Below are 18,408 nucleotides of genomic sequence, written 5' to 3'. Positions count from 1 at the left end.
TGGGGCGCGCTCCGGGGGCCGGACCTAGGCCGCGGGGGTGGGGCGGGCAGGACCGTGGGAGCACGAGCGCTGATCTAGCGCCGTCCCGCTTCCACGCCGCGCGTGGAACGGGCAGGGGAGGTGGCGGACAGGGCGCACAGGCAGCCCCTTCCCTCGGGGGGCGGCACGCGGCGGTGCTGCTGCCAGAAAAAGAAATGCAAGCGGGCAGCTCGCTTCCAGCAGCAAATTCGCAGAAAATGAAGGCAGGCGAAAGGGCAGAACGCGGGATCTGGCCTCGCAGGACAGCCTGCTGCGCTACGGCCACGCAGAGATTAGCAGAGAGAGGAGAGGGCGGCCGGTGGTGTATGTATTTATATACAGCAGCAGGCCAGGCATGGTGGCCACTGCCATATCATTGCCACAGCCCTCTCAAGCACATTTTTTTGTGCTATTGGAGGAGGTATCTCAGCCAGGATGAAGTGCAAGTGAGCAGTGCAAAGCCTCAACAGCAGATTGACATAATAACGTCAAAGAACAGACACATCCAAGCTCCCTCGCCCCAGCAGACATCATCCTGAACCCAGTCTGCAGGCAGAAAGCAATGAGCATTTCCCCCCCTTTCCATCCTCCCTCTTTGCAGGTAACTTGATTTTTGGCTTGCCCTGCACCAGGATGATCTGGCTTCACCAAAGGGCTGACAAAACTAGAGAGTGTAGGCAAGCACTTCCAGACCATCTAGTAGAAAAATGAAAGAGGCAGCAATACTGATTTGTAACGAAACTGACTTTTATATAAATTATAAACCCATCCAGTTTAAAGCAGATCATTTGCAGTTGTGTCACTTAAGTCCGTAGAAGGCTGAGGCATACATATCTTCTACAGTCATAAATTAACAATGAATAATCAAGGAAGAGAAAGTTCAGATAAGGCTGCAGATACAACAAAAAAAATCCCCTCCCTCTAAGATTACTAGCGGTTAAAATAAAGTCATGATTATCAATGATTGCAAAATATAAATGCAATTTTTGAACAGTTAAAAAGTACAAAAATGATGGGCAACACAAACAGGCATTGTACATTTTGTCCTGTATGTAGACAAAGCAGGGTAGGAGATTTCTGACCTTTATCTACACCAGACACTGATTTTAAGCAAAGAGGAGAGTTGAGGAAATCTGTAAAAGGATCGTGGCTCATGATCCCAGTAGTATAAAAGCAGTATTTTTTCAGTCTGTAAACAGTAGTCTTGGTAGCTTCTTCTAGGTATGTTTCTCAATTCATCACCAAAAAAAAAAAATCCAAAACAAACAAAAACAAATATATCCCAAGAGTGGAAAAGGGGGAACAGCAGCAATGGGTTATAGCTTGAATTTCTTATCAGGTCCCTGTGGGACATATTCTGGAGGGGAAATGCTCTTTCGTAAGAAATATATAATATATTTAACTGTACACAATTTATAGGGGGAGAGAAATTCTCCCTCTCCCTCAACCAAGTCCCCAGTCAGTACATAGTCAATTTTGTACACCGTCTCCTCCTATAGAGGAACTACGCTTGTGAAGAGATGGCACCTGGTTTTATAAAACACCGAGTAATCAAAAAATTGTATTTGTTTGACAAGCTTATCGTTCACCAGTGGCTGGAACTGGAAACGGGACAGCAGCTAACACTGAGAAGCAGTCGGTATTCCCCCTGTGCTGGCATGGGGATGGTTTGAGGGACCAGCCATCGCTGAACCTGTGCCGTGCCAAATGCTGTGACGGGAAGCGAGAGCAAGCCATGGTTCCATCTCTTCTCAGACTCTGCTTCAGATGACAGACGTCCCCCCAGCAGTTTCAATTCTGCTTTTAAGAAAGCTGATGCAGAAAACGTTTTTTTTAAAGCAAGTTCTGCTTTCAGGCACATGGGAGGATTTTAAAAGCTTGGTTATATTAACCTTACACTTCACTTAAATTTTCACCATTGCTTACTGATACAACTGGTTGAATTCAACCTGTTGTAGCAGCAGTGGAAGGAAACTTCAGCATAAATCAGCCCCTGGACTATCCCCCTGTGGATGAGGGTGCTCTGTCAGCTTTGCATTCAATGCTGGTGTTTGCGCAAAGCCCTCTCCAGTTAGCACTGCCACAGGGGAGGGAGGGGACAGGAACATCAGCAACAGCAATTTGCCTCCTTGAATGAAAAGGGGCAGTGCAGATTTCTGGCTCAGTGCTTCTCTATGAATTGCATCATCTCAGCAATGGGACTGTTTTCACTTACCCTACACATTTCAAAGCATCAACTTCAGTCATCAGTCTTGCTTTAATTTAAGGAGCACACCCTTCTTTCCAAAAAGGTATTTCTATACAACATGTAATAGTTCAGTTTTTTTTTTTCCCGGGAAAAGTATTACTATAAAACAGACTTAACACATTTTGGTATTCTTCCAGCCCAGAGCACTTACCAGACATTGCAATTAAACCATCAGGACATCCGTTACAATTTAGACAACCTGCGGACATTCTTCTTTCCCTTTCAGGATGGGGCAAAGCAAAACTAAATCCAGCAAGAGCAGCAATGTGATTTTTTTTTTTTTAACACACACACACACAGGGGGTTTATTTTAAAAAAATACTCTCATCAACATTCTAGCATTACTAACAAAACATACTCAGAAGAGATGACAAAGGTAGGATTGTCAGCTCTCTTAAAACTTTGAAATATAGACTTCAGATACTAGCTGCTTTAAATCAGAAGATGAGGAATCTGTAAAGTCTGACCTGTCCCTTGTATTGCAGGTACATGTAACTTTTTTTGCCTACCGATTTTAGGCTGCATTACTCCTTTAAAAAAAAAAAAAAAAAAAAAAGGCAGAAATGCAGATTCAGTGGGAGCAGATGATGCAACTGCACTTTCTAACAGAATGCCTAATGAACTAGTACTTGAATAATCAAAGATCAACTGCAAAAAGCAAGCATACAGTTACAAAAAGTATTCTCAGCCTCATACCACAGCGGAAGCAAAAGTTACCTCTGCCAAACCAAAGCCAATAGAATTTAATTTCTGTTAAAATATTTAAGTCTTAAGTTTCAGTAATCTAAATACACTTTTTGAAAGTCATGATGATTGCTGTTTTACATTAAACTGACATGAAATCAGACCACAGTGTCAGACCTCACTGCGGCTATTATATACAAGGTCTCTGGTTTTGTCTTTTTTTGCTGAAACACTGATTCCCATCTCTCTCTAAAGCTTAATGGCCAAGTTTGCTCCTCGTCACGTTTGCAGTTTTCCTGAACATGAAAACAACCTGTGCGTACACTGACACCACCTCTTCTCTCCAGCAGTTCTCTCCTTAGAGGAACCTGCCTCACCACCAGGCACGGCTTACTCCCACCCTGCAACGGAGGGCTGGGCTCTGCTGGAAGGCTGTATGCAGAGGGTGTTCCTCCAGTGCAGCCTCACCTCTCCCTGCCGGACCACCACACTGAATTAATTCAGTAGGCCCAGGAGGCTTGCGGACAAAATAGGCAGCTCCAAAACAGGCTCGTTTCATTGGAGGCGGCTGAATGCGGGCATCTACAATTTCTGCATTTCTAAGGCAAGGACCATACAAAAAATTATAAACACTGTATGGTGATGAAAATACAACTCCTTTGAGATATATGCTTTACACTGGATTTCTATTGCTGCTTCTAAAGACCGTATCTCCAGTTGTTTCTAGAGATCAAAAGGGAAGAAAGTTAATTTTCTCCTGTTGCAATATGCTTATGAACATGTATAAAAAGTGGTCAAACCCCGATAAGGGTCCCTGCTTCTCATTTATGTACAATAATTTAAATCAGCTCAATACATCTGTAATACCTAAAAAAATTGTTTTATGATTTTAAGTCCTTCATGCACTATGAGGAAGTTCTGGATTAAAGTGATGGTATATTGGATGTTGCTTCTGTCTGGGACTCTGGTGTCACTCCCCTGTGGAGTCTGTCAAGGATGCATTTCTCAAATCTTTAGTTTTTTAATGGTATCGAGTCTCTTTTTCAGCAGCTCTCCAATTTCCTGAACTGAGTGATGGTAACTGCTCTGGACCTTCCCTTGCACAGTCTTTGTAAACTTTTTTTCTTCCTGCAAAATGCAAAAGAGAAATCATTCACTCCACAGCAACTGTTTAAATCCTCCCGTTAAACTTCCCCCACCATCTCAAACACTGATAAGAAATTCATGAGGACCACAGTGTAAGTTTACAAAGGGAATGTCATCAGCACAGAATAAGCAGTACTTGCTCAGCAGCAATAATTCCTGCAGATACTGGTATTGCCTACACAGGGCTGGTAACACATTAACATTTCTTTCAAAACTTCTGGAAACATCCTTGTGCAAACTATTTGAGGCTGAAATTGAGAGTGCGTGTAGCATTTTATTTTAGTCAGCATTTATTATAGTTCAGAATTTCTTATACAGAAAAATGAAGTCAAACACTGACCAGCTAAGAGACTCTTACACCAAATTCCAAAGCATAGTGAGCCGCAGTGCCTGGGACAGGTTCAGATGTCACCAATTCAGCAACGCTAGTACCTAGCTTTCCCAAAGGGATAAGATTCCCTTTAATGTGCAGTTTTCTAAAATGCCCATGCCAAAAGGCTTTTAGGAGGACCACCATCATGCAACACTGTTGGCATTGCTCCTGCAGGCAGTGAGGTTAGCACTGACCTACCATGAACGATGCTGTATTTCTGTATGCAGAAAGAGCAAATCCTGGTACCCAAAGCAGCAGCCATAGCCACTGTTCTGCCAAGAGGTGACTTGCTATCAAGATGCCTTTTGCAGACACTCGTACAGATAACAGCAGCAAAGCCTGCGAGGCACAGCCTGAGTAAACCAATCCGATGTGGGAAAATCTCACGTCAGTGGCAAGGTTCAGCTGACACATTGCCAGTATCACTCCATTCACACCAGAATTTTCACTAATACCCGAACACAAGGACTTTTTCAAAAGCACCTTTTAGCTCTAAACACACAGAGCTGCAAACGTAGCTCCCGGTCTGAGTAGAGCTATACAGACTGCGTTTATCAGGATTTACCGCAACCATGTCAAACAACAAACAGAAGAGCAAACATCGCGAACAAACACAGGAAAAGCTGCAGACTCCCACAGATGCTTCTGCTCAAATCCATGTGAATCTAACAGTTGGGTCTTGCAGATCTGCCTTGTGTAGTAATTTGATGCCTTGCATCAAAGGGAAGATGAAGGGATTTGCTGACTCAGCGAGGAACCAGAAAAATTACAAAGATCAACAATTATCTGAAAATGTCTTATCCCTTTAAAGTGAAGATTCCTTGATGATATTAAGAAAATGTACTTTTTTGGTTTTATTCAAATTTGCATTAAATACAGTCTAAGGGATTTCCTTGCTTTCTAGCAGGGGATGGTGACTCAACCGCTTCCCTGGGCAGCCTGTTCCAATGTTTCACCACTCTTTCAGTAAAGAAATTTTTCCTTACATCCAATCTAAACCTCCCCTGCCGCAACTTGAGGCCATTAGATACTTCTACATCAGCCTCATACAGCAACAAGAAAATGGAAATGTTAAGTAATGTACTATGAAATAAACAGGACAATGTAATTGAAAAAATACAAGTTGGCTAACGGCAGCTTAGGTGGACAGAAGTGCAATTCTGAAATACATGGGTGCAGCTTTTACATCCTCCCCTGTTCAAAAGCCTTCAGATCTCCCATCTAGACAAACATGAGTGCCAATGCCCTGTAAGCCAAATTTCCCTTTTTAGATAAATATACTGGAGGCCTGTTTTTGTCTTAAGTGCTGATTCCTAATTGAATTTGTGGGGGTCCCGGGTAACATGACTTCTGCCTGTGCTTTCTCAAATCAGTCTCTCCCACCTCCCAAACTAATACTGGTGAGGAGACAACTCCCCTCTCAAGCCTTTCTCCTGGAATCCTTTGACAAGGAACACGACTCACCACTCCCCCAGCCCCTCTCCCCTGTGTGTCAGAAGGTGATGCCTATTCCACCACTTTGCTGCCTTGCACCTTTTATCTCCACGTGCGTTTCAAGAGCACCATAAAGGAAATTCCAATTCTGTGCTTTCAGCCACCTCTAGGCTTTTTAGCTGGACTCTGACACTATCTTCAGTATCTCAACCACTGTTTTAAACAAATACATTCAGAGTAAGTACTGAACTGTTACAAGATCCCTTATAACAGTAACATTAACCTATCTATCACAAAATTTAACTCTTATCTGATTGCCAGGGCTTAAAAAGCCAAGCTTCCTCATTAGGCCCATGCTTCACATGTCTAAGTTTGGCATGAGGTTTGGCATGTGTAGTGCCTATTACTCCTGCCTTTGGTTTTCCCCATATAGCTGGGGGCGGGGGGAGTTGCCACTTGTTTTTCTTTAAAGATCAAGTAATTGTTTCCAGGGAAGTGACTAATCAGCAGTAGGTGAGTCTCAAATGTTTCCTGGAATAAGTATTTTACATCCATTATGTCATGCTAAAATACAGATAATAGAATAAGTCATATCACAGACAACAAAATGTTAAAACCTTAAGTTTTTCTTCACTAACGTACCACACAAAATGAAAGTATTTTCAAATTCCTATGTTTAGATCTCATTGAGATTATTTTGTGCAGTGAGCTAGAACTGATCAGATGAGGCAAAGTCACTGCCATTATAAAAAACCCTACCTCACTGATCTAAAATTAAGCTTTCTAGCAGTCTGGTCCCTAACCTCTGGTTAAGAGCAATTAAGTCAATCACAAAAGGTGAGTTTTTTTTTGTTTTCCTTTTTTTTTCCCTTCCAGTAAAACATTTTGAGGAAAAGAAGCTTTCAACAAAGTCATCCCGTCGGCATTTACATACAGGCTGTTATAGGTCACACACAAATGTACAGAGCACACAAAACATGATGCAAGTTCTTACCTGTAAAAGCAGAGTGTCCTTGAAGGACAGCTCTTCAAGTTTTAGTGCAGTCAGAATTATTTCAAGCCCTTTGATGTGATCTATTACATTGGAAGTTAATGTCTGTAGTTCAGTAACATAATCCAGAAAATGTGTAAATACAGGTGGCTATAAAAACAAATACATTTATAAACACATATTAATGCCTATTCAAATGACTATTTCATATGACAACTCACTTCGTAACATCTATCATTCTATTCCCCCCCCCAGTGCTAAGCTATAATCTACCTACCCAGATAAATACTATCGGTTAACTAGTTTACTGCAGTGCATTCAAGGCAGAAAGGCCTGTGATACTCTAAACTGTGTTTCCTATCAAAAACCTGTCATGTGATGTCAGAGATGTGGCACGTCACCATTTGATTTTAAATAGAAAAGGAGTTTTAAAAATTAGTACTGAGTAATCTCTAACATACATCAGCCTCTACAAGGCAAAGTTTATGAAAAACAGTTTATTAACATGTCATCTATCCTGATTTTTCTTTCAGTATAAATATGCTGTCGGATTGGGGGTGGGGGAAGAAAAGAAAGGGACATTGTCTACCATAGCTACACTGCTTTCTTTTTTTTTCTTCTTCTTTTTTTGCAGGTTGGATTTAAACGGTCGGAGGACACTGTCACAGTAACTTGATACCCACAGGGCAATGGAGATCGTCTGGAAAAAAAGGTACAAGTATGTTACAATTTGCATTTACAGGAGGCTTCTAAACTCGTTTTAGCGTTCCTACTGATAAGACTCAGAGTAGTTAGAATACACAACAAAAACTCCGCTTTCATGAGTGACTGAGATCAAAGAACTTTCACTGTGTTTTAGTCCCAACATTTCTATCCTGAAGTTCTCAGAAATTTCTAGTTTCCAAAGGAAAAAATACCTCAACAAAGAAGACTAGGTTTTCTAACAGGTTTGGATGAGTTTTCAAGGTGCCATCTCTGACTTCAATCAAATCACCTTTACACTTATTGAACAAGTCTGAAAAGAAAAAAAAGAAAAGCCTTATTCAGGACACGTAGATCAACTTAAACATGTATTTTCTGTACAGTATGTATCTCAGTGCAGTGTGCAAAGCTGTCAGAGGACTGACTACTAAGCAGCTAATGACAAATTTGGCCAAAGCCTCTCAAGAAGGTCCAGCTCTGAAGTTTCCTCTGAATTGTATTTCATTACAAACAGTATCTCCACTCCATTTATTAGCACACCTGGACCAAGTACCAGGGAGACAACAGTTGCTAAGACTAGGCTGCAAGGTAGCGAAACGATAGGACATAACGACATTCTGTGGCATGCAACACTTCGTGATCAGACAAGCCAAGGGGAATCTCAGCCTTGTTCTCAAGTATCCTTCAAAGGGGCCTGCAGATGCATTAACACACTTCCCCATAATTGCAGCACACTCAGCAGCACATCCTCGGAGCACCATGAAGCACTACCTTAGCTACCAGTGTTTATTCTTGAGTTACCATTTACCTGTTAGTCGTTCTACTAAAGACTTGAAACTATTCCCTATCCTCTCCTGGATTTCTGCTGAATCTTCTGAAAGAAAAAAAAAGTAGTTATAAAGTACAAGTTTGTGTATTTTCTGCTTCCAGAAAACTAAGAGGCATTTAAATGTAATTTAGCTTTAGCAGTCAAAAGCAAAAACAACTGCTTTCAAAGAGGATCCAGTATTACATCAACGTACACTGTACAAAAATGAAGACTTGCACAAAACATTAAATTAAGGCGTCGCCTCCCAGATAATTTTTTGAATGACACTAAGTTAACACACAAGTAAGTGTTTGGGTCCACATCAGCCAACGCCTAGTAGTTTTCAAACTAAATGGAGACACATCTCACTCCCTCCCACCACACATCATGACAATCTGGTTAAACCCCTGCCCCTCAAACACTTACCTAGGCCATTGGTATCTAGTTCATAAATATCACTAACAAGATAAAACAAGCTAGTCTGGCATTGACAGCTGCCATTACTGAAGAAGCCAGCCATTCGGGTAGGAGGAGGGCCAAGGACAGGATACTAGGCAAGAAGCAAAGAAAAAGATAAAGGTGTTGCAGCTTTTCCTTATCCAGAACACAGTGTTTGTCTCTGGCACATCTCTCAGTCAGATTCATACACTACAAACTCAGGGTCAGTTAAGTGCATTCTGCAGCCTGCTGGACGTTACAAGATGCATTCAGTTTCTCTGCTTGCATTCATGTTCATTTAATACTTGGGGATAGCTTTTTCCTTAACGGGTACCTGAATTTTTTGTTCTAGAAACTTCTTCCCTGAATCCACTGCCGCTTCCAGCTGCTGAAGCAGGGATCGAATTGTATCAATCTTGGATGAGACGCCGTTCTCTGCAGTCTTTTCAGAGTTCTTTGGTTGAATAGTGTGACTAAGAGGTGGGAGTCCGCTTACTAGCCTTAAAGTTAAAGACCGGATTCGCAACCACATGGTTTCTTCCTCCAGTGAGAGTTTCCTATGTTCTTCAGAAATGTCCCTAGAGAAAGGCACCAAATGTTTTCAGGCAAATGCTTCGATTTTGCAAAGTAGCAAGCTTCACTCAGGTACAAAAGCCTACCCAAAGTTATCAAATACTGTATGAAGAGGAAGGAGTGGTCAGAAATTCAGAAAACCGTATTAATATGTAAAAAGGCAGCACTGCTAGAAGTGATGAATGATGCTTGTTAAGTTTGCAGTTAGCCAGCCTAAAGAACATTTAAATATGGCAGTTGCCCTGAAAGGATTTTCTTCGCCATGTGTGCTTCAAGGAAAAGGTGTGACTCTACAGTTGAGGATATTTCTACTCACCTGTCTTTTGGATCCCAGTTAAACAAGACTGTCAGGTCTCTGTTGTCACGCAAGTCTTTCCACGGAATGTCATCCTCCTCTGGGCTCAGACTCATGGACTTTATACTTTCTTCTAAACTGGATGATCTGAACATGAGAATAAGCAACATTAAATCAAACATTTGATCACTGGAAACAGAAAACACAGCACGCTAACAAACTACATTCTCTCCACTGATCAACTCTTTTGATGTCAGAAATGCTACACATACATGGTACTGACAAGGATGCTGAAGGGAAGAGCAAAGTAGAAGCAGGGAGAAGTAGCTCACAGGTTTTTGCCAAAGACCTGCAAGTGCAACTCACTAAGGTCTCACTTGGCCAGTGTTCTGCCTATGCACAAATCTCCAATTTTTTCACGTGCAAGGTGCTGCACTTATCGCTGCTGTACTTACATATTTGCTTCAAGTAAGAGGTCTAACAACATCCGTTCTGTGCGAACTTGCGCAAAGTGAAGGGAAGAGTTCAGCCTATTTCTAAATGCAATGAATTCTGGGATCTTCTCAAATGCACCATACTTGTAGGCTTGAATGATATATTCTGAGGTCTGGAAGAAAACACACACCATCTCTGTATTAGTTTCTTCCATAAATTCAGAACAATCAGAGTTTAACAAGGTCACTGCCAAGAAATTGCATTTCTGTGGTTTTCATTAACCCAGAGGTACAGAATCTGGCAGATACTCAACCCCTGGGAGAGGCTTGCACTTTTGCTTGTCCAAGTCACCCCAGCAGTTTTGCTACTTTAATTTGAGAATGTCCAGATGCTCCACTAGGCAGTGTGATTTAATAACCAAACCAACACTAAGAAACATCACGTTGCTGTTGCCACTGAGACTGAAAAATACTTAAAGGAGGGGAGAGATGATTTTGGAAGGCTTTTTCTTTTTTTTCTTTTTTCTTTTTTTTTTTTCCTGAGATGCATTATTCAAATCATTGTTTCATTGTGAAAGTACTTTCAGACAAAATAAATATATCCCAGATTTTCTGGAACTGACTTGGATGTGCATCACATATTACCGCAACATAGGTTAAAAAAATTACTCACACATTTTTTTATTTCTCTTTTTTATTAGATTTTTGAATACAGCATCACAAGATATCACGCAGTGTATACACATTACAATACAATCTAAACACCAAAGGAAACTGTCAAGGTCCATGAGATAGTTTGCTTCCCCTCTGATGAAATGCAGCAATACAAGGCACACAACTAATATTTCACATCAGTCCAAGTAATCTCCAGAAGGAGATTTATACGACGAAGGAGCCCCAAACAAGCACTATATTTTAATGAAATTTTCTAACGGCAGAGACAGAGTGAACAATTTATGCTCCCAGTCAAGACAGATGGCTGTATTTTTTACACCAGAATTACTCCACAAGTGAGAAATTCTGGCAAATAAAATATTTTCTTCTGAACAAGATTATGAAATGCACTGAAGATGAGAGGCATCAAAAAGGCCCCTGGTTAACTGAACTTTATATGGTACTAACAGACTCAACCTGTCTGGAAGGCTCTGAGAGACTAGAAGCTAGTATGAACAGATGAAAGCCACCTTTTTTTCCCCTTTAAAATAAGAAATGTCCTCTAGGTAGCTCTGTCTTTTTTTTTCCTAAGAAATTTGGTTATTTGCACTGTACGAAAAAAATATGCCAAATATTCAACAACATACCCTCTGATAAACAGCCTTGCAGAGTTCATTGTCAGGCTGCGGGATTGCGCTATGGGTGCTAATTCAACTGCATCGACGTGGTTTTTAAATCCCCATAGGATAAAGGCTAGGCTCTGAGAGACTAGAAGCTAGTATGAACAGATGAAAGCCACCTTTTTTTCCCCTTTAAGAAATGTCCTCTGAACAAGATTATGAAATGCACTGAAGATGAGAGGCATCAAAAAGGCCCCTGGTTAACTGAACTTTATATGGTACTAACAGACTCAACCTGTCTGGAAGGCTCTGAGAGACTAGAAGCTAGTATGAACAGATGAAAGCCACCTTTTTTTCCCCTTTAAAATAAGAAATGTCCTCTAGGTAGCTCTGTCTTTTTTTTTTTCCTAAGAAATTTGGTTATTTGCACTGTACGAAAAAAATATGCCAAATATTCAACAACATACCCTCTGATAAACAGCCTTGCAGAGTTCATTGTCAGGCTGCGGGATTGCGCTATGGGTGCTAATTCAACTGCATCGACGTGGTTTTTAAATCCCCATAGGATACGTTGGTGTTCTGTTTGCCTGCAGTATCTGGAGAAATTAAAGACGGACGGACACAAGAAAATTAGAAAGATTACTTGTGATTCTGCATATTTAAAGGAGGACTATCTTGATAAGGATAAAGTTGCCTTTTTAGTTTTGGCCAAATATAGCAATACTGCCTTCTATTCTCCTCCCTGTCCTTGGCATCCTCTCCCAGAACAGAAATATTATGTCAGGACTGCACAGCATCCTAGATGGCTGTTACTCATGGGACCCACTCTTAAACAAGATTCACTTCAGGCTGTTAAGTTCAGCAAGTCAGAAGGAGAACATATTTATCCAAAGCAATCAGTTTGAATCAGTAGCTATATTTTTATGCCAGACCACTTCGTTTATATCCCACACTTCCTGTTCTAGGCAGAGTCCCACGCACAGCATGCCGCAGGACACGTTCTCTGTGCTGTAGCAGGCATTCCAGCTATCTTAAATATCAACCCAGAGAGGAGCAGGCAGTATCTGAAATCGTGTAAAAAGGTAACTTTTAGAGGATAGTCCTCCTTTAACATTGCAGTTAGATGCCGTTATGGGACTCGAATGGGAATCTGGTATCAGGACCCAGAGTATAAAGGGGCAACCCCAGCGGAACCACAGCAGCACAGAAACTGGTAGCAGATTCTGACCCTGTGATACCTGGGACATATCTTATGGTAAGGAATCCCTTTTTTCATCTCCACTCTTGCCATGCCATCATCCTAGGTGAACAGTACCCTGAATTGAGCCTTCACCTCCTGCAATTTGCACCTTACGGTTGGTTTAAAGGACACTTGCTATTTGCAAATTAGTACAGCTTTTGATGCATTTCCCAACTAAAAGGATCTTAAGGTGATAACCACTGAAGTGTCCTGAACACATGAGAGATTTGGCTAGCTGAGATCAACAGTGGCTCATGGTCCTCTGGTCGCAATACTCTGTCTCCAAGATGAGACATGATGCGAGTGGGTTCCAGAGTCACATCCTTATCTTGTAGCATGAAGAATTATATAATGCTGATTGCATCACTTTCACCCCTCTTGCAATTTCAGCCTTTTAAGGTGTGGTAGTGGGGCAGGTTGAACCATTCAGGCACTGCCTTTTCAGGATTTCTGGAACACGAGTTGAGTAGCATTTTCCTGGGAACAGCACTTGGAACGTGGCTGTCTTCGTCTGCGTACAGATATTGAGCTACTGGAGACAATCAGCTCTTCTCTGCTGCAAGCACCTTTATCATTCATGCCAAAGAGAAAAACCTTCTTCCAAGGTAACCACACCTGAAGTTACTTCAGATTGTTTTCCAGGGAAAGATCATTTCTTGATGCTTTACAATGCAGTGTTCCCAAGCAGACAAACGACATCCAATACTTTTTTCAGTTCACTTTTTTCACCTGGGACCCAGCAGTCATGCGTTTTATTCAGACAGTTGGTTCCAGGTATGCTTTTCATTAACATCCATCGAGTGACTTTTAAACAAGACTGAACAAGTGACTCCTCATAAAAAAAAAAAAAAAGAGAAAAAAGCCGCTACTACCAACAACAGACACGCAGGAGAAAGCTGTCTGGATCCAGGGCTTCACTCCAGCACAAAACACTGCACCCAGGAACCCAAAGACTCTTAGCAAGTAGAGTCAGTACTTAAACAATGAGCAAGTGAGGGAAGCAGATGAGAGCAAGCTCCCATCGTACAATCTACGTGCTCCTCTGTGCATCCCACTCCCTACAGTGAAACTTCTGTGACAAGACACAGGTCACTAACTCAGCATCTACCTTCCAGGCACAGGTAAATGGCAGCTGGTATCTTGTACACAGGAATAACCCGGGCCAACAGAGCAAGGGTACTCTAGCTGGTATCTTGTACACAGGAATAACCCAGGCCAACAGAGCAAGGGTACTCTGAGGGATTACTGTGTGAGCATCTTTACTATTCAGTACAGACAAGTCTTGTGTTTTTATCTATTTCTGGGATGGTGGGAAAGTGAGTTGTATGACTGCAGAGCCTTTGGAGGCAACTTAGCCAGTGGCTGACTGGAAGAGTTACAACTGGATCGCACTTTTGTTTCTTACGAAGTAAAGTAAAAATAATTTTCTTCACCTACCTCTCAACAGTGATCAAACTGTAAAATATAAATATACAGGATGTATTCCCACTCCTCAGAATGGGACTGCCTTGCAAGTTTTAGGGAGATGGACTGACATGCATATACCTCTCTGCCACAATTCTGGACTATTTCTGTTCCTATTTGCCCAATATATTTCCACCAAGACTTCAAGAATGTGTTGTTCCACTGTTCTCCTACCTAACCCATTTTTCATGGATTCCATGGGAATTCTGAAACAGAATTGATATTTTCCCTATGAATGTATCAGAATGTACATCAGAGTGTACTTTCCAAGTAAGATTATTGACAAGTACACTTATTAATCAGCAAGCTACATGCCTAGGGCATGGTGTGCGTTTTAGGAAGCACCTGATCTCTTTGGAGGAATTCAGCTACTCTCCCCTCACCATCTCTTCCATTCCAGTCCCAGGATTCTCATTCAAGGCAACTTTCTTTTCATTCACACCACTTTTTGGGGTGAACCGAATAAAGCAGGTAGTTCCCGTTAGCACAAGACCAGGTTTTGCAATTTGATGCTATCACTTCAAAATAATGCAGTTAGTCAGGGGCTCTGCTCTGCCTTCAGTGAAGCTGAGACTTCAAGACTCAGTTTTTCCCCTCTGAAATCCTCCCAACTCGTCCCTTGCACTTTCCCTACCTTTTAAAGTGATGTGCATTCCCCACCATCCCTGTGTGCCCAGGACAGCCATCACTAAAACACACTGCTTCAGTGATTGTCATATAAAGGATTCACGAGCATGCCGTCACCATCTTGACCCACCATCCCTGGCTACTGTATGACTTTCCAAAATGCTAGAAGTTATGACACCAGGACTTATTTGCCACATGATATTTCACTTAAATTCTTGCATAAAATTACAACGCATTCATTTAAAAGTAATCATACTTGGTTTTGAGGAGTATTAAAACTGGCTTTAATAAATAGAAAGCTAAAGCAAAACCCCATATAACAGTAAGTTACAAATTCTTGTAACGCGAAACACAGGTTGAGGCAACCTCCACTATAAACACAAAGTTGCACTTATTATTATTCCTCTTTGTTATCAACCACTACATTTCTGTAAACCCTTACACAGGGCACAGATTTCTGTAAGGCATCTTGACATAACTGCTCTGTTACATGACACAGAGGTTTCTTTCAACTTACATCTTTCTGGTTGGAGTGGAAAAACCTGAGTGCAAAATTGCAGGATTGGGATGCAGCAGCGTAATGGCCCAGTGACTCTGCATAGCGTGTCAGAAGATAGCTGCAACACAACACAGCGCAAGTCAAATACCAGCACACAACCCTGGGGAAACCTGAATTTCAAACACAGCTCTAAACAGCGAACTCCAGCACAGTCCAGCTTTAATGAAAAGTTTGGAGATTTAACAGATGGCAATCACAACGTTCATATTAAAATTTAAGCTTTTAACAGTAATGGAAGGAACTCTTAATTTTTTAAAAAACAGTATGTAGGGGCTTGGAGTTCCTCCATCCACCTTGCTAAGCGTACAAGAGCTTTACTTAATTAGATACCCACAAACACACTAACCAAGGCACAGCCATTTGCTATGTTTGTTTTAACGAGCGCTCCCAGGCTTTGCTGAGCAATGACACAAGCCAGAACACCAAGCTATGACTGGCATCAAGATATACATTCCACAAATTTCTTTCAGATTCCCTTTAGTTAATACTCTGAAAATCCAAAACTGATCAAAATTGCACAGGAAAGATACTCCACGAGAAAGGGAGTGTACTTCAGCATGTGTCTCATGTAATTCCAAAACACTTTTACACAACATCATATAAAAGTCTGACAATCTGCTAACTTTCAGTAGCAAAGGAAATTGAAGATCTCAGGACTGGTTACTGGAGGGTCACCGTCACCAATTATTCTCAGTATATACTACCCACCCGATGGTGTCGTGCTGTATGTGTTTTGCATCAAGGCTGGAATACAGCTCTGCAACAGGTTCAAATGCACCAAGCCTGCAGTAGATTCGAATGAGCAGCAATTTAAACTGAGCATTAGAAGGACTATGAGATAACCCTTCTTCTAAGAAAGTTAGGCACTGCCACACTGCTGTGTCTTCACCTGGTGACAAAGACAAAACACAGTCAGGCGTGATCAGAGAGAGGCACTGAACACTGACAGCACAATTCACTTCAGCTTTGAAGCTTCCTTCCTCAAGTTACACACCTCTCAAAACGGTCCCATGCATTTAAACCTGCAGATGGCATTCATCAGCCACGTTGCTGCCCTTAAAATGTAACACCCACCCCAGCATTATAGCTGCCCTCTGAGGGAAAGGTGGAGGAGTAATTCCTCACAGGGAATATCTAGCTCACATTTGTATAGAGCAAAGCACTCACACACGGGCACACTGCAGAAGAAGTGACCTTCCCTGATGAGTCCTGGGCTGTTCAGGATTTCTAGCTTAAACGTACAGAGCACTCCCAAGCATTATGCAAGAGAGCAGCACAGAGCCAGGAATTCAGGAGCCCACACTCCACCGGTGACCTGCCAGGAACCTGATGATGGATTTACTCAGGTTAAAGACTAAATCTTCCTTGGGAAAGACAAAGGCGTAACTGACAGCTACACTGAAGGGCAGGATTATAAACAGCCACCATTAGAGACCGACTCTGTGGGATTAGGAGACTAACAGGCAGAGCAGATGTGGAGTACAGGAATACTCAAGACAGGACAACAGGTCTCAGCAGAAGGTTTAGAAGCAGGGGATCCAAAAGACAAAGTATGTCAGGGAGGGAAAGAAATGCTCTCAAAACACCTCTGATATCAGAAGGGAATTGTCAGCAGAACTTGTGCAAAGGGAGAGAAAACATTACCTACACGGGAAACTCGGAACAAGCTTCTGAAGACAGCCAGCATTGAGCTGCAAGTCTCATCAGCAAAACTCTGCCAGGACTTACAGGAATTAATCAGAAAAATTAAATCCCTTTAGAGGTCAGTGAGGTTCATATCAAACACCAACTGAATAGAGGTATTCCTGAAATACCTCATATTGAGGAAAAAAAACCCCAAAACCCAGAAAGCTATGAGCCTAACAAGCCATGCCAGGTATACACTGGCCACAGGGACAGTCTCCCCATCACATCCATCCAGGGTGGTATTAAGCAAGACACAATTTTAGGAACATACCTTCTAGCCACAGATCAAGCAGCAGGTGAACTGCAAGCAGGCAGTAATAATCTGAAAACTGTAATTCAGTTTTCAAACAAGATTTCCCTAAAAAGAAAAAAGTTACCCTTGAATTACTGACAGTGCTGTCATCTGCTTCTCACATTGTCAGCATTAGCAAATGACACAGCTATCTGGCAGACGATAATCACAGCTTAATTTATAAAATCCAGAGTTGTCTTAAAAACTGAAACAACTGCATACATGCTGCATTTGTTTATCACATGAGTAGACTTTGGGCCACTTCATATGTTGACATCTGCTGGAAGAAGAAAAGACTCTCCTACAACTGCAAGATTTACAAATTAGTATTCTTGCCTGTGTATTTGTCCTATGTATACCAGTGATAAAGCCTGGCTTTGCTTAAAGGCACAGGCAATTTTGCAAAGATACAAACACACCATCTGAACCACCCAGGAATGTCTCATTTATCTTTAAGATACACAACTGAAAATAAAAAAAATAAAAGCAAACAGATAATTCAGGTACACCCAAGGATATAATCATAAAGGAGAAAGCAAAGTATTATCTAGCCACACAGTGGGCGCCATCAGCATTTGTGCTGTTCCATCCCCCTGAAAAAGCTCTGAACTTTAGCTCATAAAAAGCTGCAAGTGAACTGCAACGTTAGTTTCAAGATTTTTCTCACCAAACTCCAGTCCATGGCGATATCTTAACATCAATTCCCGGACCACAGTCAGCTTTTGCTTCTTATCCATGGCGTGATAGATGCCGAGCAATCTTGAGAGCTGCACCACACACAAGTGTTGTTGCAGGGCTTTGATATCAGCTGGCAGCGCGATTTCATTCTCTGCTGTTGCAGACAGAGGGATTACTTCCAGCAATTGACTGATGAACTGAAAGAGAAGCACTCTTGTTAAATTCTGCAGGGCATCTGGGACTGCACAAATGGAAAGCATTCATTTCCTCCCTCAAATCAAGCAAAAAAGCAAGGTGGAAATGTCAGTATCAACCCTGACATCACACCGAAATCAGTGGTTAAAGAGCTGGCTTCAATTTTCTTTTTTTTTTTTTTTTTTTGAAAGGTGATGAGCACACAGTTCTGCTTGCACTCAATAGCTTTTAGTAAGTTTCATCGAACAG

The 18,408-nt window shown here is 41.7% G+C and overlaps 1 protein-coding gene across 1 annotated transcript in view; it reads right to left on the bottom strand.

Moving 5' to 3' along the window:
- Window positions 1-747: 747 nt before the first annotated feature.
- The window catches only part of NAA25 (N(alpha)-acetyltransferase 25, NatB auxiliary subunit), a 29,815-nt gene continuing 12,154 nt past the window's right edge, over window positions 748-18,408 (bottom strand). Inside the window, exons 11-23 of the mRNA XM_009283858.1 lie at window positions 17,954-18,161; window positions 17,266-17,352; window positions 16,017-16,197; window positions 15,267-15,366; window positions 10,166-10,317; window positions 9,732-9,857; window positions 9,177-9,420; window positions 8,831-8,954; window positions 8,405-8,470; window positions 7,812-7,909; window positions 7,484-7,594; window positions 6,898-7,044; window positions 748-4,078 (exon numbers count right to left, since the gene is read on the bottom strand). Coding sequence (XP_009282133.1) covers window positions 3,956-4,078; window positions 6,898-7,044; window positions 7,484-7,594; window positions 7,812-7,909; window positions 8,405-8,470; window positions 8,831-8,954; window positions 9,177-9,420; window positions 9,732-9,857; window positions 10,166-10,317; window positions 15,267-15,366; window positions 16,017-16,197; window positions 17,266-17,352; window positions 17,954-18,161 — 1,767 coding nt within the window. The 3' untranslated portion in view covers window positions 748-3,955. The remainder of the gene's footprint in view (window positions 4,079-6,897; window positions 7,045-7,483; window positions 7,595-7,811; window positions 7,910-8,404; window positions 8,471-8,830; window positions 8,955-9,176; window positions 9,421-9,731; window positions 9,858-10,165; window positions 10,318-15,266; window positions 15,367-16,016; window positions 16,198-17,265; window positions 17,353-17,953; window positions 18,162-18,408) is intronic.

Source organism: Aptenodytes forsteri, unplaced genomic scaffold, assembly GCF_000699145.1.
Source record: "Aptenodytes forsteri isolate BGI_AS27 unplaced genomic scaffold, ASM69914v1 Scaffold118, whole genome shotgun sequence".
NCBI lineage: Eukaryota > Metazoa > Chordata > Aves > Sphenisciformes > Spheniscidae > Aptenodytes > Aptenodytes forsteri.
The sequence above is the reverse complement of the archived record's forward strand: the minus strand, read 5'-3'. Positions and strand labels throughout refer to the sequence as shown.